General features: G+C 46.5%; 3 protein-coding genes across 7 annotated transcripts in view; 1 reads left to right on the top strand and 2 right to left on the bottom strand.

Annotated features, from left to right (window-relative positions):
* SLC51A (solute carrier family 51 subunit alpha) overlaps positions 1 to 15468 on the bottom strand; it is a 31184-nt gene extending 15716 nt beyond the window's left edge. Inside the window, exon 1 of the mRNA XM_027587135.2 lies at positions 15323 to 15468. Within this exon, the coding sequence (XP_027442936.1) occupies positions 15323 to 15333 (11 nt within the window). The 5' untranslated portion in view covers positions 15334 to 15468. The remainder of the gene's footprint in view (positions 1 to 15322) is intronic.
* Positions 1 to 25487, top strand: ZDHHC19 (zinc finger DHHC-type palmitoyltransferase 19). 5 transcript variants are annotated; one of them, XM_027587129.2, is made up of 9 exons: positions 1 to 83; positions 15535 to 15777; positions 16131 to 16252; positions 16777 to 16916; positions 17770 to 17942; positions 18301 to 18406; positions 24102 to 24187; positions 24531 to 24735; positions 25273 to 25487. In XM_027587129.2, exons 2-9 carry the CDS (start codon positions 15632 to 15634, stop codon positions 25390 to 25392), a joined length of 1098 nt encoding a protein of 365 aa, XP_027442930.1. In that variant the 5' UTR covers positions 1 to 83; positions 15535 to 15631; the 3' UTR covers positions 25393 to 25487. The 5 variants fall into 5 exon arrangements, with proteins under 5 accessions (XP_027442930.1, XP_027442933.1, XP_027442932.1 ...); XM_027587132.1 differs by lacking the exon at positions 1 to 83 and having other exon boundaries at positions 15482 to 15777; positions 24627 to 24735; XM_027587131.1 differs by lacking the exon at positions 1 to 83 and having other exon boundaries at positions 15482 to 15777; positions 17842 to 17942.
* Positions 4758 to 5804, bottom strand: LOC113918575 (poly(A) polymerase alpha-like). Its single transcript, XM_035724036.1, has one exon. The coding sequence runs from the start codon at positions 5632 to 5634 to the stop codon at positions 4777 to 4779; it is 858 nt and encodes a 285-aa protein (XP_035579929.1). The 5' UTR covers positions 5635 to 5804; the 3' UTR covers positions 4758 to 4776.
* Positions 25488 to 26441: the final 954 nt, after the last annotated feature.

The raw sequence follows: 26441 nt of genomic DNA on the forward strand, positions 1-26441 counted from the left end.
CTGATGCCAGGTTGGACAGAAAGCCATGAGAGTGTAGAGTGAAGGAAAAAGGGACCTAGGCCAGGAGCTCTGTTGACGTTCAGGTAAGAATTCTGAAAGTAAGAAAAGGGCCCAGGAGAGGGGCAAGAGAGTGGATTCTGGGATGGTGAGGAGCTACAATCAGAGGAAGCAGTTACTGGTGGGTACCAAGAGGACTCTCTGCTGCTGTCCCCGTACACCTCAAATGTCTCCCAAGGGTTGAGCATGGTTCTGTCCCTCTGTTACCCTCCTCCTAAAGTACAACTCTCAGGACAGGTCAGTGTAGGGATCCAGGAGTCTCAGGGACCCAGTTCCCTCCTGAGGTGGAGGGGATGGCAAAAGGAATACAAGGGCATTGACCCACAGAGGGTCACTTGCCTTGGTCCCACCCTGACAAAGACACAGGCTGACTCATCTGCCTCAACCATGTGACCGGAATACTCTCTGGGTCATTCATCTCTAGCCTGGTGAGAGGCCTTGAGCTTAACTGTCCCGAGGCCTGAACTTTAGACTTCAGCAGAACAGGTAACAGGGCACTGAAGATGTTCTCTGAAACTTCTCCAGGACAGAACTGAGGGAGGCAGGAAAAGGGGAATGAAGAGCGAGAGGGAGTCAGGAAAGGAAGGCGGCTGGGCTGACACTCTTTCTGTAGCAGGGGCTGGGAGGCCCGGGGGAGACTGGCTGATTCTTAGGTTGGATGACAATGGAGAGAGAAATGACGGGGTGTTGGTGAGAGGGAAGGCTTTAGCTCTGAGGGGGTACACTGCTGCCCCACCCAGAGTCCCTAGGTGGCCATCTTCCAGACAGCGTGACTCACGGATTAGTGGAGGGCAATGACGGCCTGACTCAAGGCCAGCCCAGCCCTAGCTAAGGTATGGCCAGAGAAGATGACCTGGACCAGCCAATCAGATTCTTCTCTTGCTAATTTTAGATAGCTTGCTGTCAAACACTGAATTTGGGGCCCAAGAGGAATGAATCATTCTTCATTTCATTGTTTTGGCTTAATTATTCTCACCAAATTATATGATCACATGATAGGACGCCTGTCACTTCAATTTTGGCTCTCTCAGTGTAAGGACCATTTCTGAGAAAAAAAAAACCCAGAAATTTCATCAGTTTTCCTCAAGGGTCCTCAATCATTTGATATTTAAAGGCCATTCTCTCTTTTTTTAAAAAAAAAAAAAAGTCTTATTGAGATTTAAAAAAAAGTCTTATTGAGATAAAATTCACATAACATAAAACACACATTTTTAGTTATGGTAAAGTATGTAATTCAGTGGGTTTTAGTGTATTTGTAATGTTGTGCAACTATCACCATTAATCTAATTGCAGAATATTTCCACCAGTCCAGAAAGAAACCTCCTACTTCCCAATTCTTCCTTCTTCCCATCCCCCTGGCAACCACTCGTCTATTTCCTCTCTCTATTGATTTGGTCTGATTCTGGACACTTACCTAAATAGACACTTATCATATAATACGTGGTGTTTCGTGCCTGACTTTTTTTATTTGGCATGTTTTCAAGGCTTGTCTGTGTTGCAGCATATACCAATACTTTACTCCTTCTTATGGCTGAATAATATTCCATTGTGTGGATATGCCGTATTTTGTTTATCCATTCTTCAGTTATAGACATTTAGGTTGTTTCCATTTTTTGGCTGTTATGAATAAGACTGCTACTTTTCCTGAACTCATTTACTAGCTCCGGTTGTGTGTGTGTGTGTGTGTGTGTGTGTATTCTTTAAGGTTAACTATATATAAAATTGTATCATCTGCAAATGGAGATTTGCAGTGTGGATGCTTTTATTGCCTTTTTTTTTCTTCCAGTATGTTAAATAAAAGTGGCAAAAGCAAGCATACTTGTCTTGTTCCTGATCTTACAGGGAAAGCTTTCAGTCTTTCACCGTGAAGTATGATGTTAGCTGTGCGTTTTTCATAAATACCCTTCATTTGAGACAAGTCCTTTCTATTCCTAGCCTGTGGAGTGTTTTAATCATGGAATAGTGTTAGATTTTGCCAAATGCCTTTTAGCATTAAGACAACCACATATTTTCTTTCCTTCTCTCTATTACTGTGGGGGAGTACACTGGCCGATTTGTATACGTTGAATGGCTCTCGGGTTCCTGGGATAAATCCTAGCTGCTCATGGTGTATAATCTTTTTAATATGCTGCTGGATTCAGTTTGCTAGTATTTTGCTGAGGATTTTTGCCTCTATGTTCATAAAGGATATCGGTCTGTAGGGGGTTTTTTGTGATGTCTTCAGCTGGCTTTGGTATCATGGTAATATTGACATCATAGAATGAATTAGGAAGTGTTCTTTCCTCTTCTATGTCTTGAAAGAGTTTGAGGAGGACTGGTGTTCGTTTTTTCATGTCAGATAGAATTTACCAGTGAAGCTATAGGCCTTTTTTTTCTGAAGAGCCTACTAGGTTGTCAACCTTGTTGATTTTCCTTTCTTCAACTTTTAGCTGTTTTAGACTAGCTTCCGATTGGTTGATGACTTTTTGGGTGATTTAAATGGTATTTCAATATCACTTCTATCAACTTCATAAAATTCTGCTTCTTTTGCAAGATTTCAAATCTCCCTTTGTAATAAATTTTCATTGTACCTGCACTTGGCATTGTTCTGCAGTGCAGTTGAGGAAAAGGAAGATGTGAGTTTGACTGAAAGGTGATGTTTGAGTGGGGCCTCATTTCTTATTCATTAGTTAACATTTTCATGTTATGTTGTTTTGTTTACTACATAGCATCATAAACTTAGGGATTCAGATAATGACAACTAAGAATGCAAAAAGCCCCAGATCCTAAAACCACCAACATCAAAATATATGGTGCTAAATTCAATAAATAAATAAAACAAAATGTTTGCAACAGACTCTAGAGTTCAGCATGCACGATGCTTGTTAGGGAATCATTTTGGAATCAATGCCTGCAAAAGCGAAGGAAAGGAAGCAGGACTGAGCAGAGAAGTCAATTTGTGGTAAAGGGCCCAACAACAGCCTCAGCCAACCCAGAGGTCACATAGGGGCTGGATGGCCCTTCAGAATTGTCCTGCATTAGGGCAAAGTGTCTGGGCCTTTCTACTTCATGTTGATCTCTCCTTGAAGGCAAACTGCTATGGAAGGAGGTGGGACATTGGTGAGGTAATTTTCGTGAGGGGAGGCACTCCCCAAAGCTGAAGCCATCTTCTAGAAACTGGGGGATAAGTTCTTCATTCCTGAGGGGGGTCTGGGAAGCCCCTCACAGTGCCACCCACAGATCTTGGCATATATGAAGAAGTCAGAATCTGCTGGGAGAGTGAAAAGAAAGCTTACTCAAAACTAATGCTGGAATCATTGATGATAATGATGTGAGAAAAAGACACATTAGACTTTTACCTTCTATCTTACCCCTACATTAATTTCAGATTAAAGAATTAAACGGAAAAGAAAACAGGAAATGCAGTTAAGTATTCATCAGATAGAAGGAGAGGGGGAAACTTTGAAGTAAGACAAAGTGGTGCTAAGGAAATGATGAATAGATTTGATTACATAGAAACAACAAAAGTTTTACATTAAAAATTGCACACAAAAGGGGCGCCAGGGTGACTCAGTCAGTTAAGTGTCCAACTCTTGATTTTGGCTCAGGTCATGATCTCGGGGTCATGAGATCGAGCCCCACATCAGGCTCCACGCTCAGCGTGAAGTCGGCTTGAGATTCTCTCTCTCCTTCTGCCCCTCCCACTGCTCCCACACGCTCGCACGTGCTCTCTCTCAAATAAATAATAAATCTTTTTAAAAATTACACACAAAATCAAAAGGCAAACAACAAACTGGAAACATATGTTCAAGAAACACAGTCAAAATTTTTAATATAAAAGAGCTCCTGCAAATCAGAAAGAAAAGCCCAACGCTTCTACCAAAAGCAAAATGGGATATCACTTGACACTTATTAAGATGGATATTATTTAAAAAAAAAAAGAAAGAAAAGTGTTAGCAAAGATGTGGAGAAATTAGAACCTTATGCATCATTGGTGAAACTAGTATAGCTGCTGTGGAAAATAGTATGGCAGTTCCTCACAAACTGTACATAAGATTACCTATCATCCAGCAATTGTACTTCTGGATATATACCCTAAAGAATGGAAAACGGGGACTTAAATAAATATCTGCACCCATGTGTTCATAGCGTTATTCATAACAGCCCAAGGTGAGAACAACCTAAATGTCCATCAGCAGATGAATAGGTAAATCAAATGTGGCAAATACACACAATAAAAAATTATGCACCTCAAAAAGGAAGGATTCTTTTTTTTTAAGATTTTATTTATTTGACAGAGACACAGCGAGAGAGGGAACACAAGCAGGGGGAGTGGGAGAGGGAGAAGCAGGCTTCCCACTGAGCAGGGAGCCCAATGCGGGGCTCTATCCCAAGACCCTGGGATCATGACCTGAGCAGAAGGCAGACGCTCAACGACTGAGCCACCCAGGTGCCCCCAAAAAGGAAGGATTCTGACACCTGCTACAACATACCAACTTTCAGGGCTGCTAAAGGCCAATGATGAACCTGAGGACATTATGCTGAGTGGAAGAAGCCAGACGTAAAAGGGGAGATACTGTGTGAATCCACTTACATGAGGTCCCTAGAATAGACGGATTTATAGAGACAGAAAGTAGAAAAGTGGTTACTGGGTGCTGGGGGATGGGGGAAGTGAGGAGTTATTGTTTACTGGGTACAGAGTTTCTTTTTTTTTTTTCAGTGTCTACAATCAATTTTATTTTAATATAATCTAAACACATACCATTTAGAAAATACCAAGAAAAATTTATGTACAAGAGTTGATGCTATTGCATTTGGATAAAGCTGGCAAGTTCTTGCTACTAGCATAGCCCAGGAAACACCACCGAGGAAACCTAATATATTGGAATAGATGTTGTGGCGTTTGGCCCACAGTTTGATAGCTCTCAGAGTTAACCTGAAGTTGTCAATGTTTGGTACTAGATGTAAAATTTCATCGGTTACCCTGCAACCGTTAAGACTTCTTAGGCATCTTATATCTAAATTCTTAAGCAGACTGTCATCTCGTAAGTCCAAGTCTTCTGGAATAGTCTGCAGTGCTAGTCTTGCAAACAAAATATCAATCTCTATCCCATCAAAACACAGTTTGATAACTGGTACAAATGCCTCTTCAACAGCTCTTAAATCTTTTACTTCTTCCTGTAATTTCAACTTATCATAGAATGAGGTGAAAAAGTCACTTCGATCAACATGTCTTGGTGCAACACACAACGCATCAGTATCGGCACCTTTTGTATGTACTCCTAATCTGTAAGATCCAAATGTAAAAATTTTTCCTCCAACATTTTCAATTACGGATTGTGGAAGATTCTTGCTTTCACTGATTTCTCGTATCCACTCTTTTACCAGGTTATTTAATTTCCCCAAAATTAAAATCCTGCGCTGCAGTTCCTCTTCCTCTTCAAAAACCCCAAAGGGCTTCAGAGTCTCAATTAGTTTCTGTGTAAGCAGGCAGTCAGTCTCCTTGGGGGCTGCTAAGCTGATAGGAGAGGTAATGCCATAATGCTTCTGGGGCGGCTGTGTTTGTTGTGATCCCTGCGTTGTAACTGGAAACGGCATCGTCTCCTGCGCCGGCACCGCCCAGTCACTTCCCCCCCCCCCCCCCGCCCCCCGCAACCACCGCCGCTGCCGCCCTGGGCATGATCCACGGAGGCGGGAGGGAGGGGGTGGCCTGCCTCAGCCCTGGGTCCAACCCCACTCCCGCACCGCTCCCACCGCTTTAAGCTCTTCTCCTCCTTCCCCTTCGTCCTAACATCGGGTACAGAGTTTCTGTTTGGGATGACGATAAAAGGCCTGAATGGACGGTGGTGACAGTTGCACAACATGGTGAATTTACTTAATGCTGCAGAACTGGACACTAAAAAGTGTTTAAAATGGTAAAATTTATGTTATGTATATTTATCACACAAGAAAAAAGAGAAAAATACCCCAAAACTTCCACATTGAGATGTGAGCAAGCAAAAATGTAAAAGGGCAATTCACAAAACAACTACAAGAAAATGACTTCTAGATGTATAAGAATACTTAATTTTTTAAATTAATTAATTATTTTTTTATTTAAATTCAATTAACATATAGTGTAATATTAGTTTCAGAGGTAGAGGTCAGTGATTCATCAGTCTTTTTTTTTTTAAGATTTTATTTATTTATTTGACAGTGAGAGAGACAGCGAGAAAGGGAACACAAGCAGGGCAAGTGGGAGAGGGAGAAGCAGGCTTCCTGAGGATAAGGGAGCCCGATGCGGGGCTCAATCCCAGGACCCTGGGATCATGACCTGAGCTGAAGGCAGACGCTTAATGACTGAGCCACCCAGGCGCCCCTCATCAGTCTTCTATAATACCCAGTGCTCATTCTATCACATGCCCTCTTAAATGCCCATCACCCGGTTGCCCCATCGCCCACCCCCCTCCCCTCCAGCAACCCTCAGTTTGTTTCCTGTGACTAAGAGTTTCTTATGGTTTGTCTCCCTCTCTGATTTTTTCTTATTTTATTTCTCCCTACCTTCCCCTATGGTCCTGATTTGTTTCTTAAATTCCTCATATCAGTGAGATCATATGATAATTGTCTTTCTCAGATTGACTTATTTTGCTTAATATAATACCCTCTAGGTCCATCCACGTCATTGCAAATAGCAAGATTTCATTTTTTGTTGGCTGAATAGTATTCCATTGTATATATATATACACCACATCTTCTTTATCCATTCATCTGTTGATGGACATCTAGGCATCTTTGCATAGTTTGGCTATTGTGGACATTGCTGCTATAAACATTGGAGTGCAGGTTCCCCCTTCAGATCACTACATTTGTATCTTTGGGGTAAATACCGAGTAGTACAGTTGCTGGGTTGTAGGGTAGCTCTGTTTTCAACTTTTCGAGAAACCTCCATACTGTTTTCCAGAGTGGCTGCACCAGCTTGCATTCCCACCAACAGTGTAAGAAGGTTCCCCTTTCTCTGCATCCTCACCAACATCTGTCATTTCCTGACTTGTTAATTTTAGCCATTCTGACTGGTGTGAGGTGGTATCTCGTTGTTTGTATTTCCCTGATGCTGAGTGATGTTGAGCACTTTTTCATGTATCTGTTGGCCATTTGGATGTCTTCTTTGCAGAAATGTCTGTTCACGTCTTCTGCCCATTTCTTGCCTGGATTATTTGTTTTTGGGGTATTAAGTTTGATAAGTTCTTTATAGATTTTGGATACTAGCCCTTTATCTGATATGTCATTTGCAAATATCTTCCCCCATTCTGTCGGTTGTCTTTTGGTTTTGTCGACTGTTTCCTTTGCTGTGCAAAACTTTTTATCTTGATGAAGTCCCAATTAGTTTGTTTTTGCCTTTGTTTCCCTTGCCTTTGGAGATGTGACTAGTAAGAAGTTGCTGTGGCTGAGGTCACAAAGGTTGCTGCCTGTGTTCTCCTCAAGGATTTTGATGGATTCCTGTCTCACATTTAGGTCTTTCATCCATGTTGAGTCTATTTTTGTGTATGGTGTAAGGAAATGGTCCAGTTTCATTCTTTTGCATGTGGCTGTCCAATTTTCCCAACAGCATTTGTTGAAGAGACTGTCTTTTTTCCACTGGATATTCTTTCCTGCTTTGTCAAAGATTAGTTGACCATAGAGTTGAGGGTCCATTTCTGGGTTCTCTATTCTGTTCCATTGATCTATGTGGCTGTTTTTGTGCCAGTACCATACTATCTTGATGATTACAGCTTTGTAATAGAGCTTGAAGTCTGGAATTGTGATGCCACCAGCTTTGGTTTTCTTTTTTAACATTCCTTTAGCTATTTGGGGTCTTTTCTGGTTGCATACAAATCTTAGGATTATTTGTTCTAGCTCTGTGAAAAAAGTGACGGTATTTTTTTAAAGATTTTATTTATTTGACAGAGAGTGAGAGAGCACAAGCAGGGGCAGCTACAGAGGGTGAGGGAGAAGCAGGCTCCCCACTGAGCAGGGAGCCCGATGCAGCGCTCGATCCCAGGACCTGGGATCATGACCTGAGCTGAAGGCAGACACTTAACTGACTGAGCCACCAAAAGTTGATGGTATTTTGATAGGGATTACATTGAATGTGTAGATTGCTCCAGGTAGCATAAACATTTTAACCATATTTGTTCTTCCAATCTACGAGCATGGAACATTTTTCCATTTCTTTGGGTCTTCCTCAATTTCTTTCATAAGTGTTCTATAGTTTTCTGAGTACAGGTCCTTTGCCTCTTTGGTTAGATTTATTCCTAGGTATCTTATGGTTTTGGGTGCAATTGTAAATGGGATCAACTCCTTAATTTATCTTTCTTCTGTCTAGTTGTTGGTGTATAGAAATGCAACTGATTTCTCTGCATTGACTTTATATCCTGCCACTTTGCTGAATTCCTGTATGAGTTCTAGCAATTTTGAGGTGGAGTCTTTTGGATTTTCCACATAGACTATCATGTCATCTGCGAAGAGTGAGAGTTTGACTCTTCTTTATGGATTTGGGGTTTTTTAAAATTTCTTTTTGTTGTCTGATTGCTGAGGCTAGGATTTCTAGTACTATGTCGAACAACAGTGGTGATGATGGACATCCCTGTCGTGTTCCTGACCTCAGCGGAAAAGCTCTCATTTTTTCCCCACTGAGAATGATATTCGCTTTGGGTTTTTCATAGATGGCTTTTATGATATTAAGGTATGCTCCCTTTATCCCTACACTGTGGAGAGTTTTAATCAAGAAAGGATGCTGTACTTTGTCAAATGCTTTTTCTGCATTTATTGAGAGGATCATATGGTTCTTGTCCTTCTTTTATTAATGTGGTGTATCACATTGATTGATTTGCAGATGTTGAACCACACTTGCAGCCGAGGAATAAATCCCACTTGGTCATGGTGAATAATCCTTTTAATGTATTGTTGTGTCCTATTGGCTAGTATCTTTTGAGAATTTTTGCATCCCTGTTCATCAGGGATATTGGTCTGTAATTCTCCTTTTTGGTGGGGTCTTGGTGTGGTTTTGGAGTCGAGGTAATGCTGGCCTCATAGAAGGCGTTGGAAGTTTTCCTTCCATTTCTATTTTTTGAAACAGCTTCATAAGAATTGGTATTAATTCTTCTTTAAATGCTTGGTAGAATTCCCTGGGAAGCTGTCTGGCCCTGGACTCCTGTTTGTTGGGAGGTTTTTGATTAATGCTTCAATTTCCTCACAGATTATGGGTCTGTTCAGGTTTTTTATTTCTTCCTGTTTAGTTTTGGTAGCTTATACATTCCTAGGAATGCACCTATTTCTTCCAGATTGCCTAATTTGTTGGCATATAGTTGCTCATAATATATTCTTATAATTGTTTGTATTTCTTCAGTGTTGGTTGTGATCTCTCCTGTATCATTCATGATTTATTTATTTGGGTCCTTTCTCTTTTCTTTTTGATAAGTCTGGCCAGGGGTTTTTCAATCTTATTAATTTTCTCAAAGAACCAGTGCCTAATTTCGTTGATCTTTTCTACTGTTCTTTTGGTTTCTATTTCATTGATTTTTGCCCTAATCTTTATTAATTTTCTTCTTTGGGTTAGGCTTTATTTGCTGTTCTTTTTCCAGCTCCTTTAAGTGTAAGGTTAGGTTGTGTATTTGAGACCTTTCTTGTTTCTTGGGAAAGGCTTGTATTGCTATATACTTCTCTCTTAGGACCACCTTTGCTGGTTCCCGAAGGTTTTGAATAGTCGTGTTTTCATTTTCATTTGTTTCCATCATTTTTAAAAATTCTCCTTTAATTTCCTGGTTGACCCATTCATTCTTTAGTAGGATGCTCTTTAACCTCCATATGTTTGAGTTCTTTCCAAAATTCCTCTTGTGACTGAGTTCAAGTTTCAAAGCATTTTGGTCTGAAAGTATGCATGGAATGATCCCAATCTTTTGGCACCAGTTGAGACCTGATTTGTGGCCCAGTATGTGATCTATTCTGGAGAATGTTCCATGTGCACTTGAGAACAATGTGTATTCTGTTGCTTTAGGATGGAATACTCTGAATATATCTGTGAAGTCCATCTGGTCCAATGTGTCATTCAAAGCCCTTGTTTCCTTGTTGATCTTCTGCTTAGATGATCTGTCCATTGCAGTGAGTGGGGTGTTAAAGTCCCCTACTATTTTTTTTAAAGTCCCCTACTATTATTATATTATTATCAATGTGTTTCTTTAATTTTGTTATTAATTGATTTATATAATTGGCTACTCCCATGTTAGGGGTGTAAATATTTACAATTGTTAGATCTTCTTGTTGGATAGTCCCTTTAATTATGATAGACCCTTTAATTATCTCTTATTACAGTCTTTGGTTTAAAATCTAATTTGTCTGATATAAGGATTGCTACCCCACCTTTCTTTTGATGTCTGTTAGCATGATAAATGGTTTTCCACCCCCTTCACTTTAAATCTGGAGGTGTCTTTGGGTCTAAAATGAGTCTCTTCTAGACAGCATATTGATGGGTCTTGCTTTTTTATCCAGCCTGATAACCTGTGTCTTTTGATTGGGGCATTTAGCCCATTTACATTCAGAATAACGACTGAAAGGTATGAATTTAGTGTCATTGTATTGCCTGTAAAGTCACTGTTTCTGTATATTGTCTCTGTTCCTTTCTGGTCTATGTTACTTTTGGGCTCTCTCCTCACTTAAAGGATCCCCTTTAATATTTCTTGCAGGTCTGGCTTAGTGATCACAAATTCTTTTAGTTTATGTTTATCCTGGAACTTTTTTGTCTCTCCTATTTTGAATGACAGCCTTGCTGGATAAAGTATCCTTGGCTGCATATTTTTCTCTTTTAGCACCCTGACTATATCATGCCATTCCTTTCTGGCCTGCCAGGTCTCTGTGGATAGGTCTGCTGTCAGTCTAATGTTTCTACTCTTGTAGTTTACAGACCTCTTGTTCCTTGCTGCTTTTAGGATTTTCTCTTTGTCTCAGATTTGCAAGTTTCACTATTATATGTTGGGGTGTTGACCTAATTTTATTGATTTTGAGGGGATTTCCTCTGTGCCTCCTGGACTTGAATGCCTGTTTCCTTCCCCAGATTAAGGAAGTTCTTAGCTATAATTTGCTCTAATATACCTTCTGCCCCCCCCTTTCTTCTTCTTCTGGGATCCCAATTATTCTAATATTGTTTTGCTTTAAAATGTTTCACTTATCTTTCAAATTATCTCCTCATGATCCAGTAGTTATCTTTTTCTCAGCTTCTTTATTTTCCATCATTTTGTCTTCTATATCACTAATTCTCTCTTCTGCTTCATTTATCCTAGCAGTTACAGCCTCCATTTCTTATTGCATCTCATTAATAGCCTTTTTTATCTTGACTTAATTCGATTTTTAGTTCTTTTATTTCTCCAGAAAGGGAGTGTGTTCTATGGTTTTTTCAAGCCCAACTAGTATCTTTATAATCGTTATTCTGAACTCTAGTTCTGACTTATATCCATACTGATTAGGTCCCTAGCAGTCAGTACTGCCTCTTGTTCTCTTTTTTGAGGTGAGTTTTTCCATCTTGTCATTCTTCTACCTTGCAGAAAGTGGTCACTTTTCTATTTGTAGAATTGCAGCATTCTTTTCTTAGATCTCTGGTTGAGTTCACAGTTGTTCAGAATAATTTGATAGCTATCTAGCTGAATTCCTCAGACAAAACTAAGGTCTCCTACTCCTCCGCCATCTTGAAAAGTCTTTCTTCCTTAATTTCATAAGTAATTTAAGGAGATATAAATGAAAAGATCAAGGTGTCATTTGTCATTTATAAAATTTGAGAAATTATGTTAATATTTAATTATAGTGTTTGTATTATGATATAGTTATGCTCATAACAGTAGTGTAAACAGGTATAAACTTTCTGGAAAGCATCTTGCAAATTATGCAAAAGACGTTTTAAGTATTCACATTTATTGACCTGAAATCCAACCGTGAGGAGTGTATTCTGAGGAAACCAGTGGAGCTGCAGGCATCTGGAGGGCACAGAGGCACCACATGAACAAAGGACTCGGTGAAGTGAGGAAGCGAACTCTGTGAGTGTTTGTGGCAGAGAATTCCAGGGAGACAGGAGAGCAAGTGCAAAGGACCCAGGACTGCAATGTGCCAGGTGTGTTTGGGGAACAGCAGGGAGGCTAGTGTGCCTGAGCAAGGACCTAGTGTTAGAAAATAAGATCAGAAAGTTAGAGGAGCCAGGTCAGGGAGGGCCTTGAGGGCCACAGTAAGGACTTTGGACTTTACTCTGAATGAGGCTGGCAGCAGTTGGGGGCTTCTGAACAGAGGCCATGATCTAAGTTCTAAAAGGAGCACCAGCTACTATTTGGAACAGAGTCTCTTAAAGGTCAAGGACAGAAGAGGCCTGGGTTAGTTAGGAGGTTATTCCAATATCCAAACAAGAGCGGGTAGTGGCTTGGACTTGTGAGATTCTATTTTGATGGCAGAGCTGGTGGATTGGATGTGGGATGTGAGATAAAGGCAGGAATCAGGTGACTCCAGGGGTTTGATCTGAACAATAGGGTGAATGATAATCCTAATTAATGGGAGGAACAGCACTGGGGAGAAGTAGGTTTTTGGAGGAAGGAATCCAGGGATTGACCCTGACAGTGAGGTGTCTACTCTGGTGGTCATATCAGCTTATTCTAAGGAAGTCTGTAATCATGTGTCTGTCTATCTCCTGTATCCCTTTCTGTCCTTCTTTGATGTTTCTTCCGGAAGACCCGATCTCTGGTCTGCAACTTCTAGCAGGGACTTTCAGACAAAAATCAAAGGACAAAGAAACTGTTTGTTGATGACAAGGCACATTAACTTGTTACAGTAGCTAACATTATCAGAATGGAGGAGAGTGGAATCTCTATTTGGGGTGAGGTACATAAGTGATGGGTGCCCATAATTATTCCATGAAGACTTAACTTCAAAAAATTAACCTCAGGAGACAAAATGAATTAGTAGAAAGTGAAAACACTGACCAATCTGTTACATAAAGTGTGTGCCAAAATTGCTGCCAATTGACATATGTGTTTAAAACCAAGGAATAGGGGCGCCTGGGTGGCTCAGTTGATTAAGTGTCTGCTTTGCTCAGGGCATGATCCCAGAATCCTGGGATCAAGCCCCACATCAGGTTCCCTGCTCAGCAGGAAGCCTGCTTCTCCCTCTGCCTCTCCCCCTGCTTGTGTTCCCTCTCTCACTGTCTCTCTCTGTCAAATAAATAAATAAAATCTTAAAAAAAAATAATTTTATTTTTTATTTTTTTTTAAGATTTTATTTACATATTTGAGGGAGAGAGAGAGAGAGAGAGCATGAGCAGCAGGGAGGGCCAGAGGGAGAGGGAGAAGCAGACTCTCCGCTAAGCAGGGAGCCCAATGCGGGACTCAATCCCAGAACCCTGGGATCATGACCTGAGCCAAAAGCAGATGCTTAATCGACTGAACCACCCAGGCTCCCCCCAAAATTAATTAATTTTAATATGTATCAATATGTAGGTATTTTAAATGTGCATACATATATAGTTATATTAAATTATGACAAATGAAAATATCTAAAACTTTAAACCTTAGTATTTGAAATACAATCAAGTATATTTTAAGATAGTATTCTTTTTTTAAAATGTTTTATTTATTTAAGTAATCTCTGCACCCCAGGTGGGGCTCAAACTCACGACCCTGAGATCAAGAGTCACATGCTCTTTAGACTGAGCCAGGCCAAGTGCCCCTTAAAAGATCGTATTCTTGGGGCACCTGGGTGGCTCAGCCATTGAGCATCTGCCTTTGGCTCAGGTCATGATCCCAGGGTCCTGGGATCGAGCCCCGCATCGGGCTCCCTGCTGGGCAGAAGCCTGCTTCTTCTCCCACCTCCCCCTGCTTGTGTTCCCTCTCTTGCTGTCTCTTTCTCTCTCTCTCTCTGTCAAATAAATAAATACAATCTTTAAAAAAAAAAAAGATCGTATTCTTACATTGATTTTAACCCATTAATTTGAATGTCATGAAGAAAAATTGTTTCTATAGATAAGAAAATATAAGTAACAATAATCGTGCATTGACGAGGGACTTTTGCTCTGTTTTTAATCAAATTGATTTCCTCAAAATGTTCCAGTTCACTTAGTCCAATTCAAAGTAGGACTCTTGGAGTTACATGTTTTTTTAAAGATTTATTTACTCATTTTAGAGAAGGAAGAGAGAGCATGAGCAGGAGGGGGCAGAGGGAGAGGGAGAGAGAGAGAATCCCAAACTGACTTCGTGCTCAGCACAGTGCCAATGCGGGAACCAAGAGCCAGATGCTTAACCAACAACGCCACCCAGGCGCCCCCGGAATTATGTTGTTGTTGTTGTTTTTAAGATTTTATTTATTTATTTGACAGAGAGAGATAGCGAGAGAGGGAACACAAGCAGGGGGAGTGGGAGAGGGAGAAGCAGGCTTCCAGCTGAGCAGGGACCCCAATGAGGGGCTCGATTCCAGGACCCCGGGATCATGACCTGAGCTGAAGGCAGATGCTTAACGACTGAGCCACCAGGCGCCCCCAGAATTACGTATTTTATCCATGTTGAAGAATAATACAATCACTGTTGGAATTAAAGTGACATTTAAAATGGCCATTACACTTCAACACACAGGAGCTCTGAAAATATGTGCAGAAGACTCCCACTTGGTTGGTGGTGGCAGTTCTGAGGCTAATTGGTGGCTCTGGGTCACAGGGCTATGCTCTAGCTGCAGGAGAGACTTTGAATGCAAGTTTCTGGCAGTTTTAGCTCCAGCTGGGATGGGGAACGGTCTCTGTCCTTCATGAAGAGGTATAGTGCAGGGAATCCTCCAAGCACAGAGGGGTTCACATGCTTCATAGCTAAAACAAATGACAAATGTCGGCCGCATATAACAGAAAACTCAGTTATTTTCTCATGGAATAAGCAGCTCAGAGGCAGCCAGTTCAAGTCTGGGGCAGTGCCTAAACAGTGTCCTCAACACCATTCTGTGTAGCATGTCCACACGCTGCCTAATGGGTACAAGATGGTACCTTCAGCCAGCACATCTAGGCTCAAGACCAGAAGAAAGGGACAAGGCAAAGCTTTTCTAGAAATCCTCAGCAGACAGCCACTTACGTCTTCTTGACCAGAATTGTGTCCTGAAGCCCACCCTGGAAATGATGGAAGCTGGAAAGTTATTTAGCTGCCCCTCCAGCCCCGAAAGTGGAATTTTGCAATAACAAAAAGGAAGAAAATAGAGGTAGGGTGAACCATGAGCACTATCTGCTCCGATTAGCCTCGAGCCTGAGAGGATGATTAGAATCACCCACCTTCTCCTCATGTGCTTCTCCAATCTGTGTTCTCAAAGCCAACCTCGCAGGGGCAGGAGCTCTCAGTCCCTGGCACAAGTGTGGGGCGGGGTTGGGGTGGGGCTGGTGTGGGGGGGGTTGCTGTTGGCAGCGCCCATCACAGGCTGGCCTCCATTCTTCTCAACCTCTATGATGTCACACTGGAGCTTCTTTCCTTCCACCCTGGGCTGCAGCTTCCGAGGCTGCTGTGGCCATGGGGCTCCTGGAGTCAGCAAGGGAGACGGAGCCTGGTGGTTCTGATCTCCCCCGGGGGGCGCGGGAGGTCCAGCCATGCCGCTCTTGAAGGACGCCATGCCCCTCATCAAGGAGACCCATCCGCCGCCTCAGGCCCCGCTTCCGTGGATCCTGCCGAGCCTGTTTGCCGCCTTCAATGTCGTGCTGCTGGTGGTTTTCAGTGGCCTCTTCTTCGCATTCCCGTGAGTCCCCCTCTTACACGAGCTGCAGGTTTCCTACAGAGAGAGGAAAACAGAGAATGACAGTACAGAAGCAGGGGAAGTGCACGAGAGGGGCGAGAGGACAGAGGATAGCCCAGGCCGAGGGAACCGAATGTGCAAAGGCACAGGTGTATAGTGCTCGGTGCCTCCGGGAGCCGCAGACGGCTGGCAACGCTGGGTGACATTTGGCAGAGTCGCTGAGGATCTGTCACCAGTCTGGATATTTAGAGCAGGCTTCAAGGTGTGTGGGTTCTGACCAAGTGGACAGGGTCGGCAGGGGTCGGGGGGAGCTTCAGGCCACTCTGGATCAGGGCTGAGCCCTGTTCTGATCTCAGTTGCAGATGGCTGGCCCAGAACGGGGAGTGGGCCTTTCCCCTCGTCACAGGCCTCCTCTGTGTCCTCACCATCTTCAGTCTGGTTTCACTCAATTTCTCAGACCCCGGCATCTTGCATCAAGGTGAGGCGCTGGCCCCTGGGAGAAGGAGACAGCCCCTCCTGAAGGGCTCCTTCCGTCTCCCCTCCTTGGGCCACAGGACCGTTTCACGGCACATCCTCATTTGCCCCGGCCCTGCCTCTGCCACTTCATTGTTTAAGCTACGCAGACATGGAAAAACAGATTTCTGGAGGTTTTCCAGTTGCTTTGTGCGGGAGGGCCCTGGGCAGGCTGGGGGGAGAGAAGCCAACTCTTTGAAACCACTCAGTTCTCCCTTCGTCCTTCCCACGGCACAAGCTCTTTAAAGCATCAGTCACAGCTGTAAATGGCTGAGTACTCACAGAACTCTTCTGGCTGGAAACCTACCTTCCCTTTGAATGCCTGTCTCTCTGTGCTTGGGTGGCTTGCTCGGTGGAGACTAGGGATACCCTCGCCTACCTCTTCCCCACCCTTCCCGGAGCCATGATGTGGGGCTGGCCTCCCTACCCCCCGGAGCAGCAGACTGACGGAGGGCCTCCTGCTGCTGCCCAATCCTCTTCCCACACCAGGCTCCAACGAACAGGGCCCCATGGTGGTGCATGTGGTGTGGGTGAACCACAGGGCCTTCCGCCTGCAGTGGTGCCGAAAGTGCTGCTTCCACCGGCCACCCCGGACCTACCACTGTCCCTGGTGCAATATCTGTGTAGAAGTGAGTGCCTCTCTTGACTTGCCCACCTGCCCCCACCCCTCCCCGCTCACACAGGGGCCAGTGGCAAGCGTGAAACCACGTCCGGCAACGCTAAAGGCCAAGAGTGGCAGTAACTCCCAACCACCTTTGGTCACTCAGGCAGGTCCCTATTTCTGCACCTGCGCCCGCACCTGTCTAGGGGGGTTGAACCTTGGCTGTGCAGGTGCAGACACGCACAGAGGCATCCACACCTATGCTGGGCCTGGTCAGGCCGGGGGGGGCGGGTAGGGGGAGAAAGACGCTCCTGTCTTACCCCAGGCTTGCTGACTCCAGCCGCCGAAGTCCGTCACGCCGGCTGTAGGCCTGGCTGGGAAAGCTTCGCCTGTCCTCTTCTCGTATCCAGGCCAGAGGCTCTCCCGGGCTCTGAGTGCTTTTGTGTCTCATGTGCACAGCTTGCAAAGGCTTACAAAGGTGCTGTCTTATCTGGTCCTCACAACCCTGGGAGGCAAGCTGAGCAAGGGTGTTATTATCCTCAGTCAATAGGTGAGGAAACAGAAGCCCAGAGATAGTCTATGTCCAGCCCACAGTTACACCAGGATGTGTCCCCAGAAGACCGGGCAGGCCTTGTCTCTGAAGCCCTCTTGACATGTGACCTTGTGAGCCACAGAGACCTAACAGAGCTCTAACAGAAGTGCTAGCATTAGGGACTTTGTGGCTGGGTTTCTCCCTAGGGATGAGACCCAGTTTGAGGGGCCAAGGGCAGGTGGCCTTTGGGAATGGGGGCAGGGGGGTAGATAAAGCCTCAGATTTGGGGGCAATGGAGGCTGGTCCAGAGGTCGGGTCCTCGAGGCCTGCTCCCCTCCCTCTTACCCAGGACTTTGACCACCATTGCAAATGGGTCAATAACTGCATTGGTCACCGCAACTTCCGCTTCTTCATGCTGCTGGTCCTGTCCTTATGCCTCTACTCGGGTGCCATGCTGGTGACCTGCCTGATCTTCCTGGTGCGCACGACCCACCTGCCCTTCTCCATGGACAAAGCCATCGCGTATCCTTCCGGGGACCCATGCAGAGAGTAGTGGGGAGCGTGGGGGGTCGGCTGGAGGGCGGGGTCATGAGGGCAGAGCTAATGGCGGGGCAGGGACTAGGCGGGGGTGGGTAGGGCCAGGGATATGGGCGGGGCTAGGAGGGACTGCGAAGACTTGAGAGTCTAGCAGCGTCATGGTGGGGAGTGCTAAAGGTGGCACGGGGCCTGAACAGCAGAGTGGGGTGAGGTGTACGCGGGGACCGAGCTCGGGGAGCCGGAGGACGGGGCCGGTTGGGGGCAGGGCTGTTGGGGCGGAGTCGGGGCGAGGGCGGGGCCAGGGAGGAGGGTCAGGCGTTGCAGCTCCTTAGCGGGCGCGCAGCATTCTGGTGGCTGTACCCGCCGCCAGCTTCCTGGTGCCACTCTTCCTGCTGCTCCTGATCCAGGCCATGTCGGTGAGCGCGGCCGAGCGCTCCTACGAGGGGAAGGTACGCGAGGCCGAGCGCGGCGCCGGGATAACGGGTTGTGGGTGGTCACCTTGCGCCTCCGGGACCTCTGCCCTTTCCGCTCTTTGTCCACCACCCTGGCCCCTGACCGCCTAACCTCCTTCCAAGGCGCGTCATTAGCCCTTCTAGACCTAGATGCATCTCCAGTCTCACCCGCTCGGTGGTCACTCTCCCTCCCACATGCACTGCATCGAGGGCCTACTGTGTGCTTTATCTTGAGCGATGGGTGTAGAGGTGAGTAAGGCTACGTCCTGCGCTTCTGTCGATAAGGAACCTGAAATCAGAGTAACACCCACCAGACGCCTGTGAACGCCACGAGAAAGGACCTGTCCTACGTTGAGTAACAGACTCATAGAGGGACTCAAGTTCAGAGTAGGACGCGCCGCTCAGTGGTTTTAAACGGGCAGAAAAGGCGGGGGGGGGGGGGTGGAGTAGAGCAGGTGAGGGGCGCAGCCTGCAGAAAGGCAAGGAAGCCTGCAAGTCTGTGGAATGTGTATAGGATGGTGAGGATACAGTGCTAATTGGAGCAGAAGGTGGCGTGAGAAATCAAGTGGACGGCTTGGGATTGACCAGGATTTAAGAGGCGCAGAAAGTCAGGTGGAGAATTGAGTCTTGGTTCAGGGGAAGCCTGGGAGCCGTGAGAGGATTTCTTTTTTCTTTTTTTCCATATGGTAAAATTCACCCCGTTTCAGTGCAGTTCTATGAGTTTTGACAAACATACAGTCCGATCCTGTAACCACCACCACAATCAAGATTTATAACAGTTCCATCACCCCCCAGAAACTCCCTCAAGGCCTTTTGTAGTCAGTTTCTCTCCCTGCCCTCAGCCCCTGATCTGTTTTCTACCCCTGTAGTTTTTCCTTTTCCAGAGACTGGTATAAATGGAATCATAGCCCTTTGAGCAGGCTTCTTCCTGCGATCCATCCCCATTGCTGCCAGTATCAGTAGTTTCTTACTTTTTATCGTGTGCAGTATTGTGTCATATGGATAAACTACCGTTTGTTTACCTGTTCCTGGACTGAAGGATATTTGGGTGGTTTGCAGTTTGGGGTGATTATAAATAAAGCCACTATAAACACTGGTGTATAGGCATGTGAACGTTTTCATTTCTTTGTGGGTAAATACTTAGGAGTGAGGAGTGGTATTGCTGGGTTACAAAGTTACTATGTGTAGCTTTTTAAGAGACCGCCAAATTGTCTTCCAGAATGGCTGCATTCCCATTGTGCATTCCCACAGGCGATGTGTGAGAATTCTAGTTGCTCTGCATCCTCACTCACATTTGGTGTTGTCAGGTTTTTGTTGTTGTTGTTTGTTTATTAGTTTTAGCCAGTCTAATAAATGTGAAATGGTATCTCATTGTGATTTTAATTGGCATTTTCCTAATGACTAGTGATGTTGAGCATCTTTTCACGTTCTTACTTGCCATCTGTATATCTTGGATTTAATGTCTGTTCCAGTCTTTTGCCCATTAAAAGAATTGGGTTTTTTGAAATTACTGAGTTCTATGAGTTCTTTATATACTCTGGGTTGAGATATGTGTTTTGCAAGTATTTTCTCCCAGTCCCGTGGTTTGTCATCTCAATTTTTAAACAGTGTCTTCCAAAGATCAGAAGTTTTACATTTTGATGAAGTGCACTGTTGGTTTTTTTCTGGTATAGACCGTGCTTTTGGTGTTGTAATTAAGAAAGCTTTGCCTAACTCAAGGTCACAAAGATTATCTTTTTTAAAGATTTTTATTTATTTATTTATTTGACAGAGAGAGACATAGTGAGAGAGGGAACACAAGCAGGGGGAGTGGGAGAGGGAGAGGCAGGCTTTCCATGGAGCAGGGAGCCCGATGCGGGGCTCCATCCCAGGACCCTGGGATCACGACCCGAGCCAAAGGCAGACGCTCAACGACTGAGCCACCCAGGCGCCCCCACAAAAATTTTCTTATATTTTCTTCTGGAAATTTTATAGTTTTAGATTTTGTATTTAGGCCTATGATTCATTTTGGGTTAAATTTTGTATATGATGTAAGGTATGGGTCAAGATTTATTACATTTGCATTAGGGTTGTTCCAGCATCATTTGTTGAAAAGACTATCCTTTTTCCATTGAGTTACCTTTGCGCATTTGTCAAAAATCAGTTGACTGTCTCAATTAGTAGGTTTGTATTACGTCTTGAAATCACACAGTGTGAGTTCTCCAGATTTGTTCTTCTTTCAGAATCAGCTTAATTTCCACACACACACGCGCGCACACACACAAAGATTTCTGAGATTTTTCTTTGGATTACATTGAACCTATAAGTCAATAAGGAAAACTGACATCTTAACAATAGTGAGTTTTTGAACCCATGAACCCCTTTCCATTTATTTACTTCTTTGATTTCTTTCGTCAGTGTTTTGTAGTTTTCAATATATAGATCTTGTGTACATTTTGTTAGATCTTTTCTAAGTATTTTGTGTGCTATTATAAATGTGTTTTTAAACTTCATTTCTGTTTGTTTATTATTTTAAGGAAATACAGTGGATTTTTGTTTATTGGTCTTGAATCTTGCAATTTTGCTGGACTTACTTGTCCTAATAGTTTTTTTTGTTCATTCTACATAGAAAATCATGTCATCTATGAATAAGGACAGTTTTATTTCTTCCTTTCCAACTTGGATGGCTTTCTTTTTTTCTTCTTACTGCACAGTCTTAGATCTCCAGTACAGCGTTGAGTAGGAGTGATTAAAGTGAACATCCTTGCCATCGGATTCCTTTAGCAGGACAATGACTTGACTAAATGTTGGTTTGTTTTTGTTTTTTTCTTAAGTAGGCTCCACACCCAATGTCGTCGTGCTTGAACTCACGACCCTGAGACTCTGAGATCAAGAGTCACATGCTCTACCCGACTGAGCCAGCCAGGCACCCCAACTAAAGGTTGTTTTAGGAAGGCTGTAGTTGGCCACATTGATGAAGGAGGGCTGAAGACAATGAGACAGCTGAAAGGACAGAGGAACCCTGTTTGCCCACCACCTCCCATCCCTACAGTCAGCACTCAATCACTCCAGCCCACCCCTGTTTGGCTCCCAGCCCACCTGTGACTCCTCTGCTCTTATCCCTCAGCCCTTACTCATCACCTCCTGTGGTCTGCATGCCTTCTCTCTCCAGCTTCAGTCCATCATTTCAGCCTCTCTGGGGTAGCATTCTCCCTTCCCACGCCCCATGGTTCTTCTAGCTCCCAATCAGGCCATCGGCCCGTCCTTGCTCCACTGCTCAGAATGGGGCTCTCCCAGTCTGTGATCTCCAGTCTTAAGAAATATGTGTATGGTCTGCGCTCTCTGAGTCCCTGCACTCTGTGATGAATGTGATTCATTCATTCAGGGCTCTCTCCCGTTACCTCCAGAACCCATTTCAGGCATTCATTCCCTTCCTACCTCCATCCCCAAACCACATCTCCTGGGGCCCCTTGCTTGAGCTTGATAGCAAGGGCTCTGGAGCCAGTCTACATAAATTCAAACCACAGCTTCCTATCGGCAGGGAGATCTTGGGTCTGTTATTTAGCCACCTGGTGCTTCAGTTTCCCCATCTGTAAATGGGAGCGGCTTTGGTTGATATGTGTACAACACATACAACAGTGCCCGGTACAAGCCAATGCCCTATACAGTGTTGCTGTTGTTACCATTCCTTCCCATCATCATTTACACATGTTCACGTCTCTTTGATCTTGGAAACAAAGCAAACAGTCCTTAAGATCACAGGCCTCCCCTCTGGCTGTTGCGCTGTCCCCTCCAGCAGAGGCATGTTTCTTGGACGAGTTGACTGCTCACTGGCATCTTTCTTCACCTTCCCCAGCCCGTGCGGCCCAGCCTCTGCTCACTGTCACACTACTGTCGTGCTCACCACGTGGCCAGCGACAGTCCTAAGACTCATCTTTCCAGGCTGCACACAGCAGCGTGGCGCCGCATGCACCTGCCGTGGCCCTCCCCCAGCCTCTCAGGGCCCCACTCCCTGCTTTCCAGGGCCACTGCCGCTCTACCTGCCCCCTGGAGTCTTGGCACCGGCTGCCTGCTCTGCTCCCTCAGCCCCTCTTTGTGCTGCCCTGACCACTCGTCAGCTGCCTGAAAGCTTAGGCTGGCTTTCTTGGTGGCAGTGTGTCCTCAATTCCCAGTGTAGTGCCTAGGACACTGTCGAGGCCCCAGAATATTTATGAGCAAATGAGTGAATCTATACATCAATTCAAAAGAATTGATCCTGCTTTGGGAGAGAAGGAGGGAGGGAGGGAGGGAGAGAGAGAGAGAGAGAGAGAGAGAGAGAGAGAGAGAGAGAGGGAAGCCTGATGCCCTGACCCCCGGGGGAAGAAGGGCAGAGAACCAAGGCAGCAGGGAGCTGGGCAGGAGATGGAGTGAGAACATGCCCACTTTGGTTACCATCCTGTGGAGTGTTCGAGGCACAGGTTTGGAGCAGGAGAACTGGGTCCGGAGCCAGGGAGAGAGGAGAGTCAGAGAACTTCCAAGCTGTTGGATTCCGTTCACATCTGAGAGGCTCTCCAGTGGTGAGAGGAAGGTGCTGCCCTTTATTAGCGAGTTCTAATGAGCTCATTAGGCAATCATCTATCACTCCTTTAAGCGTTGGACAGTCAACGTGTTTGCACACTTCGTATACATCTAATACATCAAAATTTATTTCTCTAAATTTAAAATTCTAACTGTAAATGTAATCCAACTCTTCTAACCATTTAGTAACCATTTAATTAAAATTGCAAATAGAATACCAGTTTCCCCTAAATGCTTTAAACATATTAAAGTAGGCAAGAATTCAAAGTATCGTGATGGTTAGTGTTGCTTTTTGGCAACCGTGGGACATTGTGGAGGTGTCTCAACTTTTCCTCCCGTAGGTGTCAGCTGCCCTGCATGGAGTTCTGGCTCCTTTTGGTGGAGAATAGTGTCGAAGGTCAACATCCTCATGACAGGGTCATGGGACATAGGGAGCTGGTGGGGGGAAGAGGTGGCTCTGGGCCACTTTTGGTCATGACAGACATTTTGTAGCCAAGGCTCTTGAAGTCAGGGTGAGAATCAGCTTGTGCTGGAGAGGAGGAGGAGGGCGAGGCTGATGTGTAGACGGAGGGGAGGGGGAGAAGTTGGTTAAGACTGTCCAGGGGAGGACTTGACCTTCACTGCATGGGTGTTTAGGAACTTCCATCCAGACTTCCAGGGCCAGGTTGTTTTGTTAGGGAAATCTGACTGGGCCCCAGGCAACTACCCTTCCAGATAGTGAAATTCAGTGAAGACACAAGTTTGGAAGAAATGAGAGGTGGGAAAGTAGGGAAGTTGGGGGAGGGGTGTGGAACTGTCTTTGGAGCAGTTTAGCAATAAAAGGAAGATCCGAAAGTATATCTGGAAGGAGGTGGCAGGAGGATGTGGTATGGCCAAAGGAAACAGAAAAGGCGAGGATACTGCAAAAGGGGTACAGGTGATGGGGGAGGACCCCTGAGAAGGCAAGAGAAGTGGGTGCAGTGCCAGGGGTTGCCTAGAGAGAGCTACTCAGAGGTAGGTGGGGTGGGGGAGGCCGTGGCTCCCTCTCCCTGCTTCTGTGCCCTTGGAGTCTTGCTGCCACCCTGAGCTGAGCTGACGTTCAGGGAGGGCCATCGGGGAGTGGCCTGCCCAGTCCTGCTGGATCTGAGTTCCTCTTCTGGCCCTTGCCTCCCTCCAGTGCCGATACCTGCAGGGATACAACCCCTTCGACCATGGCTGTGCCAACAACTGGTACTTAACAATTTGTGCACCGCTGGGACCCAAGTGAGTAGGCAGACCAGGGGTCCGAGTGGTGACCCCTGGGGCTGGTGGCGGGATAAAGCCGGGTCATCGCCCCTGGCCCCTTAGCCCAGCTCCCAGGCCCTTATACTCCCTGTTCTTCTTCCTTTGGGGTTTTCCACGGGGCGTTGTGAGAGCCTCTGGAACCCACCCCCCCACTTCCTTGTCTTTGTGGGTTCTTGGCCCAAGGAATGGGGTGGAGGGACACTACAGCCTGGGTGAGACTGGTCCCAGCTCTTTGCAGGGCCAAGCCTTGGGCTGTGTGCTCCCTGAGGGCTACCAGGCCAGGAGGGCCACGACCCCTCCCGTCTGGTTTGTTGCTCCCCAGGTACATGGCCAAAGCTGTCTGGCTACAGAGAATGGTGGGGTCTGACTGGGTGCCCATGCAGAACCTTCACTTCCCAATGTGCCCCTCGGTGCTCAGTCCCCCAGCCGTCCCAGGGCCTGGGCCTGGCCCCCAACCCCAACCTCTGAGTCTCTACAAACCAGGGAATGGTCCCCCAGGGAGTGGTGAGGCTGCAGCCCTCCAGGAGGTGAGGAGTGTGCAAGCGCACGATCGCGCGCGCGCGCACATGTGTGTGTGTGTGTGTTGGGAGAGGGTGTCTGTGGATGTCACAGGTGTTGGGGGGAACCCTCCAGAATACACCAGGAGGCCCTGGAGACAGGAAAGGAAAAACCACACCCATTCACTTGCTGGTCGGCCTTGGGCCAGTCACTTACCCTTTCTGGGTGTCAGTTTTGTCAGCTATTAGTAAGGACTGAGACTAGTCCAGGGGTTTGTAATTCTGAGGGGGGATTCCTTTACTTAAAGACAGCTTTTTTACTCTGAAGCCCAACATAGGAAACACATGTAAGTGGCCCTTTAGGAATGGAGTGGGGGAGGGTAATCACAGCCTCCCCTCCCCCAGGGCTCCTGCAGTGACATTCTGTGGTGCCAGGCCACTCCCTTTGCTCTGCGGGGGGCGGGGTGGGGATGGAGGCTTGGATAGTTTCTTGCTCCCCAGCTGGTGGGTCGTGAGCTGTGGGGCAGGGGCTCGGGGAGAGCCCCCTTCCCCCAACTCTGTGTTTAGCTCCACGCAGGCCCAGTGCTGCCCCTGCTGCGGGACTGCCCCAGACGAGGCGCTGTCTGCCGCTCGCCCCTTCACACCCAGCGATGTCAGGAGCCCCTGCACCTGAACCTCATCTCCTGAGCCTCGCGTGGAGGCCTGTCTGTGCTCTGCCCTTGCCCACTCCCCTGGTGGGAGTGTTGAGACCCCCACCAAAGCCCATTAAATACCTGTTGCCTGCCTCCTACAACGGCCCTCCTGCACTGTCTGTCCTGCGGGCCAGGGAGCTTGGGGGTGAGGGGGCTCTGAGGCGCTGGGACAAAGACTATGGGAGGAAGGAGCCAGGGTCCCATACTGGCTGGTTCTGCGACCTTGGGCAAGACACTCAACACTTCTCTCATCCTTAAAATGGGGCAACCGTAAGGACCACAGCGATGCGAGAGAAAACCCAGGGGTCCCAGTGACGTCAGCCCCGGCAAAGTCCCGGCCTCTGCCCTGCCGCACCCCTGTCTGACTGCAGAGGGCGCCCGCCACCTGGGAATTCGCCAAGCCGGCCGGTCCAGCCTCGCTACACTGAAGCCTCCTCCCCCGCCAACCCCCCGGGGGGTTGGGCGGCCCTCAGGCTGGGAGTGGGCCCTCCCCCTGCATTATCTCGGCGGGGGGGGGTTCTCCATCACAGTACAATTCTGCAGTCTTTCTTGCCAGCAGGTTTTACCCTGGTCACTCTCTCCTGTTGGGGAGTCACATGCTGGTTCTTGTCCTGTCGCTGGCATGGGTCCCAGGCCCTGTGAGTCTGCAAGCCCCTGGGGGTTGGAAGGGGGTGGGGGGGGGTGGGGTGGGAGAGGAAACCACCTCAAACTGCGGTTTCTCTCTGGAGACCAGTGTGTGACTCTGGGACTAGAAATGAGGGCACCCTGGGGCGCCTGGGTGGCTCAGTCGTTAAGCGTCTGCCTTCAGCTCAGGTCATGATCTCAGGGTCCTGGGATCGAGCCCCGCATCGGGTTCCCTGCTCGGCGGGAAGCCTGCTTCTCCCTCTCCCACTCCCCCTGCTTGTGTTCCCTCTCTCGCTGTGTATCTCTCTGTCGAAGAAAGGGAGGGAGGGAGGGAGGAAGGAAGGGAGGGAGGGAGGGAGAGAGGGAGGGAGGGAGGGAGGAAGAAAGGGAGGGAGGGAGGGAGAGAGGGAGGGAGGGAGG

The sequence above is a fragment of the Zalophus californianus genome, chromosome 1, assembly GCF_009762305.2.
Source record: "Zalophus californianus isolate mZalCal1 chromosome 1, mZalCal1.pri.v2, whole genome shotgun sequence".
Classification (NCBI taxonomy): Eukaryota; Metazoa; Chordata; class Mammalia; order Carnivora; family Otariidae; genus Zalophus; species Zalophus californianus.